The sequence below is a fragment of the Castor canadensis genome, chromosome X (assembly GCF_047511655.1).
Source record: "Castor canadensis chromosome X, mCasCan1.hap1v2, whole genome shotgun sequence".
Taxonomy (NCBI): domain Eukaryota; kingdom Metazoa; phylum Chordata; class Mammalia; order Rodentia; family Castoridae; genus Castor; species Castor canadensis.
This window is the reverse complement of record NC_133405.1, coordinates 91,035,289-91,044,201: the sequence shown is the minus strand read 5'-3', so window position 1 is coordinate 91,044,201 and position 8,913 is coordinate 91,035,289. Positions and strand designations below refer to the sequence as shown.

The 8,913-nt window shown below is 42.5% G+C and overlaps 1 protein-coding gene across 1 annotated transcript; it reads right to left on the bottom strand.

Annotated features, from left to right (window-relative positions):
* Positions 1-1,669: 1,669 nt before the first annotated feature.
* On the bottom strand, positions 1,670-7,169 carry LOC109681000 (zinc finger X-linked protein ZXDA-like). The gene has a single exon (XM_074062331.1). The coding sequence runs from the start codon at positions 6,982-6,984 to the stop codon at positions 4,543-4,545; it is 2,442 nt and encodes an 813-aa protein (XP_073918432.1). The 5' UTR covers positions 6,985-7,169; the 3' UTR covers positions 1,670-4,542.
* Positions 7,170-8,913: the final 1,744 nt, after the last annotated feature.

The following is an 8,913-nucleotide window of genomic DNA, read 5'->3' as shown; positions in this document are numbered from 1 at the left end:
TTAAAAAGAAATGTAAAGGAAACCACAAGTATAATTTTATTTTTTTATGTTCAAAATTTTTAAATTGTTAGAACTGTTTGTATAATTTAAAATTTTCTAATAGCTACATTAAGAAAGTAAAAAGATCCAGGTGTTGTGGTACATGCCTGTAATCCCAACACTCAGGAGACTGAAGCAGAAGAATCACAAGTTCATGTCCAGTCTGAGTTACAAAATGAGACCTTGTCTCCAAAAACTTAAATAATTAAAAAATAAAAAGTAAAAGAAACTAGTAAAATCAATTTTAATAGTTTATTTTCTTTAAACAAATCTATTCAAATATTAACGAACATGTAATCACTATTAAAATAGAAATATTTTAGGACTGGGTGTGTACCTCAAGCTGTAGAGTGCTTGCCTAGCAAGTGTGAGGCCCTGAGTTCAATCCCCAGTACTGAAAAAAACACAAAGAAAGGTAATGAGATATTTAAACCTTTTGTACTATGCCTTTAAATTGTGTTTTTTATTCAACATGTACAGCACATCTCAATTTGAGTATCAAATTTTCCATGGCTAAAGTGAAATTTAATCCTACCAAAACAATAGAATTGTGCTTAACAGAAAAATATTTTATACACATCATTTTCATGATGTGACTTCTCTATTAAACATTCACTGGTTCTCATCTGTGTTCAGAGTAAACTCCACATTATTCTGGGTTTTTTTAACCTTTCCATCATTTTGGTATAAAACTAAACTTTTTTCTACTTTTTTCTCCAATCATTTAATATATTATTTTTCTATCTCCTCTTATCAACTGAGACTTTCTTAAAGGTCAGGATCATATATTACTCTTCTCATAAAAGGCTCAATATGTTATGCTATATTTTGCACAATGATGTTTAGTAAAAATTTGTTAATTGGAAGTAAAAAAGAGTAGAATCTCCAGCATACAAATTGCCTTCTCATACATTTCATGGATAAGAACTTCAAGAGTTTAGATGACAGAAAAAATAAACTTCATTAGTATAACCATGATTCATACTTACTACTCAATCATTACGATATATATACACATATGTATGCCTTAGTGTTTTCCAATTTATATATATATATATATATATATATATATATATATATATATATGTATATATTGCATACTGCAGTACTGGGATTCAAGCACGCTGCCACTGAACTACATCTCCAGCCCATATTGGCCCTAAGGGCAATATATTTTAAACTCATTACCAACATGATCAATAGAGCCCTTAGAAATATACTTCTATTTAAGTAAACATGTTACTGTGTTTTCAAGTGACAAGAATATTTAATAAACCAACAAAGAAAAGCAAAAAGAGGATAAAATTAGAACCTGTATCATTATTTAAAAGAAGTGATGGCAACTTTATACCATCAACAACAGAAATTAAATTCTTACTTTATAAGAATGAAGCTGTTCTTTGCCATTTTGTTAAAAAAGAAAAACAGGTACTGAAAGAAAGGTAATTTGAACAAATTCGTAAAATGAAACTTTGTGAGCCTGTGGACAAACAAAATCTGCTACCTTTGTGAACAGTAGCATTTGTCCTTTAAAAATCCCAAAGAAATGAGTAGTAAAAGTATAATTTATGATTTTTATTAGGAGGAAGTTGTTTTAAGCAATTAAAGAAATGAAGTCACAGCATCAAAATCTCTTCATGTTTATAAATTTATTTGATTTTCAAGACTTGTGTATTCATCTCAATCTTTAACATACTTATTTGCCAGACACAAAAAATAGTGGTCTATTTAAGAGACCTTAATGAATAACATTCTGAAATATATTTTAAGGTACAAATATTTCCAAAGCAAACAGGGAAAATTGTTGGATGGGTAGACACAATGAAATTTCAAGCATTTCTCTGATTTTAAAAAGTATCATTACTCTTTGTGTCTCACTAAATGAATACAACAACTTAAAAAATATATATGAGTGTGTGTAGGTGTGTGTGTATACCAACACACGTAATAAACATTTCATAGTGGTAATTTTTACTATACTTCGAAAGTGCTATAATGACTGTCATCCACAGATACCTACATGCAAACACTACTGGACTAGTACACTTGAGCAAATAAGAAAGTATTAGCAGAACTCCCTGGCAAATCTTTTTAAATGGAAATAATGAAACAGAAATCCACTTCTCATCTGAAGAGCATATAAAATAATCTCCTTTATGATATGAACCATATATACACACAGTATTATCTAAGCTCAGAAAGTAACTTCTTACTGCACACACAGAACCGTAGTATACACGCAGAAAATTTTAGCATCAGAAGAAAAATGTACCATGAGAATATCTGAGGGACAGTGACAGGAAAGGGATCTATCCATTTAAAAAAAAAGGCATAGCAAGGACTGGAATACAAGGGAGGGCAGCGGGAAGAAAGCAAGCAGAAAGTAACAGAAACAAATTAAAGTGGAAAACAGCAACCAGTTATAATATAGGAATGAATCATGAAAGTTGTGGACAGGAGAGGTAATTACAATTTGTCTCCCTTGTTTGAAGCTATAGACAGAATTAACAGTCATAGCCAAAACCCAGTTGGAATGTGAGTTGGCTAGATTATGATATGAAACACACAGACATTGCCAAAAGTACTTCACAGGGTTGACCTGAACAGCAAATAAGACAAGAAGACATTCCACAAACAACAAATGCTACACTCAAGAGGGAGTTTACACAATATTCAGATTCAATCTTTCCTTTCGATCAACTCTTCAAAACTATAAACAACAAGCTCTCCAAACCACAGAAAGGAATATCATCCTCTACTTCATTATCAGATTTTGATGGAACTGCAAGCTCCACAGTCACTGAGACTCCTGATATCAAAAACAGAGCAAACATGTTAACAAACTGTTCAAATGGAGAGTTGTGCAGATAAATATGTGAGCAATATCTTCACTCCTGGCATTTCCCACAAAAATTCTAGGGAGAAAATTATTCAATGTAAGGAATAAAGAGATTCCCTTCCCTGTTTCACCTAACCCTCACAAACCTTTATTGTCTGCACATGAATAGGATTAAATTGTCCCAATTTCTCCCTTATGGCAGAAAAGACGTGAGAGGGTAAAAAGATGATATAAAGTCATCAAATTATGCCAAAATATATAATATTTTTATTTATATGTTGAAAACAGAAGCAAAAGAAAACTCTAAAGTATGTTAGGTATGTGCAGGCCCTGATCAGTTAACAGCTATGAAACTGAAGCTGAGTGAGTCTAATTTATTCAAGACCACTTCTCCAACACCATGGAAAACAAACTGGACCCTGGGTCTGTTTCATGTCAAAGTCCTGGCTGGCAATTCTACAATACAGCCTCCCATCAATAATAGAGGTCAGGAAGATAAACACTGAAAACAACCAACACATTTTGGCTATTTTTTTCTTCTTAGTTTTATCATTATTTAAGTAAATGTTTTGGCATTAGAATAATATTTCTACTAAATTTTTATAAGTGTCCAAGACAACATTTCCTCCCCCATAATTGTTAAGAATTCCATAAGAAAAATTCAGCATTATGAGAAACAAAAGTAATAATGAATTGATGTACTGATCAGAGGCGGCAGTCAGTATCAACAAAAAAAGTAAATCAGACATTATAAGCCACCTAGTAAAAAAACACAACAGGACCAAATCATATTCCGTATCTGATCAAGTCACTAAATTGGATGACAACACAGAAAAGAGAATAAAGTGAACATCACCCTAAGTATGTAATCAGCAAAATTTAACCAATGGCAAATGCTACATGTTAAAGAAATAACCTAATTTTTAAATGAATAAAGCTGTAAGAAAAAAAGATGAAGGAGAACATATAGATTAAAAACATACTTGAGAGTTATTGAGATCCTAATATATAAAAGTATTAAAATAAATGGCATTCATGGGACAAGTAAAAGTTTGAAATCTGACTGGACATTTACTGATAGTAAGGAATTACTGTTAATGTTAAGTATGATGACAGAATTATCCTTTTTCAAAGGACCACATATATATTCATTTGTGATGAAATGAATTTATGTTTGGTATTTCTTCCAAAATGATACTGAAAGGGGGGGAATTTACAGGGATAAGTAAACTAAGATGATTCATGCATTTATAATTACTGAAATTGTTTGCAAAGAATAAGAATTTTCAATATAACATAACTTTATGCATATTTTTTAAACCACATAAAATCATCACTGAAAGATATACCAATATTTTTCACGGAAAGAAGCACAGTATCAAGGAATTAAATAGCTGGAAAAAACCATGGAAGCAATCTATTCAAACAACCTCCTTTTATAAATAAGGAAATTAAGGCTCAGAGAGGTTAAGTGAGTTGCTCAGGGTCACAGAACGTGTCAGTTCCAGACTCAAGAATTTAAATCTCCAAATTTGTAATCCAGGGATGTGTTCTTTTGCAAAACCAGTAAGAAATGGCTGCATGTGAGCATTCAGTCCAGAATACCCTCAAAATTGAGCGTGTAATAAAAGTAAGCCACATGGCAAGGAACAAATAGACTCGGTTCATACCAAAAACGAGCTGCCAGTCACCGTGATAAGATCTGTTTCTTTCTGAGAACCATGGTTTCCTGTTGGATTGGAGAATCCAAACTGGGTTTCTTCCTCCTGCCCAAAGAAGTCAGAGTCAGGATGTACATTCCAATCAGCTTTGGCTGGTGTCAGTAGTTCTGAGACACTGTTTTCACAAAGGGTGCTCGAGGGAGTCAGAGGTTCCGTGTCCACTGTTAGCTTATTGCTGGGTGTCAAAGCTTGGGGCTCTGGACTTGAGTTCTTCATAGCCAAACAGCCCAGAGATCCCAAAGGGGCCACACTTACAGTGGAGACATCATCCACATCTAACGGGCTCTGCTGAAAACCAGCCGCTGTCGTTCCGAAAAAGAGAGAGGTATCCAGACTTTGAGGAAGGTCATTGGTGCCCCTCAAGGCCCGAGGGTCCACAGCCTGCCCTAAGGAATTATTACCATTGGCAGGGAGGCTCCCCGCCAGAGTTGAGCTGACAGAAGCCACATCAATAGTCAAAATTCCAGAATTTACCAATGCCGTGTCCAGCACTGCAGCAGAACTGTTGCCAGGCACCTCAGAGAAGAGAGATACTATCTCTGGACCACTGAGATCGCTCTGTCCCTGGCTGGTAAGTTCGCTGCTGGGTGTAAGAGAATTTGCAGCTTCTAGCTGAGCTAAGAGATCCTGGCCGAGGTTGTGCCTTTTGGCCATGTGGGTTTTCATGCTGTGCTTGGATGTGAAGAGTTTATTACAGGTGGCGACCGGGCAACGGCTTTTCCAAGTGTCCACATCCTGCAGATGTTTCTTGGAGTGGATGTAGAGGCTACTTCGAGCGGAGAACCTGGCACAGCAGCCTTCCACGGGACACACGAAAGGTTTTGTGCCCAGGTGGGTTATGCTGTGGCCTTTCAGATGCTCAGCCCTCGTAAAAGACTTCCCGCAACCCTCTACAGGGCACGTGAACCTCCGGTCGTCGTCGTGCTTCCTTTTGTGCCTTAACAGTTTGGACATACTGGTGAAGTTCCAGCCACAGCCGTCAAAGTCACAAAGGAAAGGTCTCTCACCGGTGTGGCTTCGCAGATGAATCTTCAGCCTACAAGCCTTGTCGTATTGTTTGCTGCAGCCAGGGAAGGAGCAGGCAAAGAGTTCCTGTTCCCTGAAATGGGCGCGGTTATGGGAAAACAGGGCACTCACTGTAATAAACGTCTTCTTGCAGCCGGAGAACGCACACTGGTAGGGCCTCTCGGGCTCGAAGTGGCTGCGCTGGTGGGTGCTGAGCTTGGCCTGCGTGGGGAAACTCTCCTCGCACACCTCGCATTTGAACGAGTTCTCTTGCTCGTGGCCCTTCATGTGCGCTTTGAGGTTGTACACGGTGGTGAAGCTCTTGCCACAGCCCTCCGCTGGGCAGCCAAAAGGCCGCAGTTTGTCGTGCGACTGCAGGTGCCTCTTGAGCTTGTAAGATGTGGTGAAGGTCCAGCCGCAGCCGCCCAGGGGGCACTTGAAGGGCCGCTGGCCCTGGCTACTGCTGTGCGTCAGCAGGTGCACCTTCAGCTGGTGCTTCTTGGCGAAGGTCTGTCCGCACTGCGCCTCGGGGCACAGGTAGAGCACTACGCCTGGACCGGGGACCAGCGGCCCGCGGGGGCTCTGGGCGGCGGCCCGGCCCTCAGCCTCCTCCTCGGGCGCCGGGGCGCGCGCGGGTTCCGCGGGCTCGGCCAGCAGGAGGTCTGGCGGCAGCTCTGGGCAGTCTCCCAGCTGTGCGGCGGCCTGCGGAATCCCGGCTGGCGGGGCAGTTAGACCCCCCGGCTGCGGAAAAGGTACGACCCCCGGCTCCCAGGCGGGCAGCGGGGGCGTGGTCAGGGTGAGGACGCCGTTCTCAAAGCGCAACAGCAAGTCCTGGTTGTGGATAGTGATGGTGCCTGCGAAGGCCGCCGCGGGGCCCGGGCCTGAGGCGGGGACCGGGGCCGGGGCCGGGGCCGGGGCCGGAGCCGAGGTCGGGGCCGGAACCGCGGGCAGGCAACGGGGATCCAGCGCAAGGCGGCCCGCGGAGTTCGCGCCGCTCTCGCCCCGCTCAGGCCCCAGGCCCACCTCGGCCTCCTCCCTCCACACGGGCCCTCCGGCCTGGTCGGTGCCCGCGGTTTCCACGTCGCCACCCACCGGGTCAAGCAGCAACAGGAAGAAGTCGTCGCCGCCGCTGCTGGGGTGATCCGGCCTCGGCGCCAACGGGCTCGGGCTTGGGCCCGGGCCCCGTGAGGCCCTGTGGGCCTCCTCGCTCCGCGGCTCGGGCCCGCCATCTTGGGCCCCCCGGAGCAGTAGGAGGCGGCGCGCCGGGGCTTGACAAGACTGCGACTCAGGGCCTCGGTGGACCCCGCCGCCGCCCGCGGGGCAACAGCCGCCGCCGCCCTGTGGTGTCCGGCGAGCCGGGAGCAGCCTCGGGATTTCCATCTCTGCGTCGGTGAGGCTCCGCTGGCACCAGAGCCGAGGCGGAGGCACGACCCCGCCCCCTGCCGCGGGCCCGAACACGTTCCTGAAAGGAAAAAAAAAATGTGCAATGCGCAGAAACTGGCCCTATCAGATATTAAGACGTATTTAACGCCATCGTGATTTAAATATTCTGGTACTGGGTCTCTGGGACAGAATGGAAAGCCCAGAGGCAGAGACTCATGAATAAATAAGTTCCACTGTTTATATTAGTAAGGGCTTCTGAGGTAATGGGGAAATGACAGCTCATTTGGTAATGGGAATGGTGCTAGGGTACCTAGGTATCTATCCCACACAAACGACCTAAATCCATACCTCACTGTATACACCCAAATAAATACATCCCAGCCTCTCCTGATGCTAAGCATGTTGCTTGTTACTTTTTCTCTGTTAAAAATTGTTTACCGTCTGACTGCATGGCTGGATTGGTGGATGAGAGAATATTTCCCAGAGGAAATCTCTAGACTCAGAATCATCTTCAGCAAGGTCTTGGGTAAAATTTTTCACACAGTTAGGTTTTTGTCCTCCTGATGCAGGGATTAGAATAAACGATGAGGCCCAAACAGATTACCACCACTCAGCCTAGAAATGCAAAGCCTGGAGGATGAAGCAATTTATACAGAAATCTGGAAAACCTAACCTGCGCCTGGTTTCTCCCTCTCCGTTTGCAGTGCTCAGCCTAAACCAACTCTTTGCCCTTCCATCGTTGGTTACATCATGATAAATTTCAGGCCCGATCTCACAGCACATTGAAGAATTTCTTCAGTCTATTCTCTGCACTGGCAGGACTTGCAGTTAAGTGTGTGAAGGTTGAGCCCTAAATCACTGTAACGGACTCTCTAGAGTAAGATGCAGTCCAGTATCCCCTGGAGTACCCGCTCTCATTTAAGTGTGGTGGTTCAGTCTTACTGTCACGGACTGGGCTTATGATGCCCGCTGATCTTATTAACGATGATGATGATCCTCCAACCTGTTCGTCATCAGTGAGTTGGCAATTGACCTAAATATAGGGTGAAATGTCTGCTGAGAGAAAAAGGTGATGACTAGACTATGGAGTACTTGTCATTTAAATAATCTATGATACCCCCCCCACAACCCACACCCCACTCCCTTCCCCCTATTCCCACCCACACACACTTTAGTGATAGTGGACACTTGCTGATCTCTGGACTGGAAGACCAAGTTTTCTTTATCCATGACTATTTATTTCTACTTCACATACTTTTCTTTCTGGAGGAAGCATTTTTCAAATCTGAGATACAAAAGAGTATACAAAACATATCTGCAGGGTTGACATAATCTATAAAGGCAAACACCCATGTAAACCACACCAAGGTCAAGAAATAGACCATTGCCAGCCTTGCAGAACACAACCACTGTATTCCTCCCAATCACAGCCCAAGCCCTCCCGTGTGGGCATAGTCATTATCCTGATTTCCTGATAATCTTTTCAGTGCTTTTCTTTATAGCTTTTACCTCTTTTGTGCACATCTCTAAGCAATGCAGTTTACCTGAAGTTGTATAAATGGAACCATACTGAGAACTTCCTTTTATTGGCTTGCTCCTTTCACTCTGCGTTATATTTGAGGGTTGTACATTGTTCATAGTATCTGTGGGTAAAACCTTTGTCTCCATTGTTGACTAGCATTCCAGCATATGCTCATAGCAAAGAGACCATTGTATAATTCCTCTCTACAGCAAATGGGCGCTGGGGTTGTTTCTAGCTTTTGACTATTAGCAGGAATGATCTTGTGCAATTTTCATGGAACTCATGTGCAGAAGCCTCTCTAGAATACACATCCAAGAATAGCCTCAACCTGACTGTAAGCTATGCATATCTTCAGCTTTACAAAGTGATGCAAAATTGCCCCCCTTTTGTGAGATGGGGGTCTC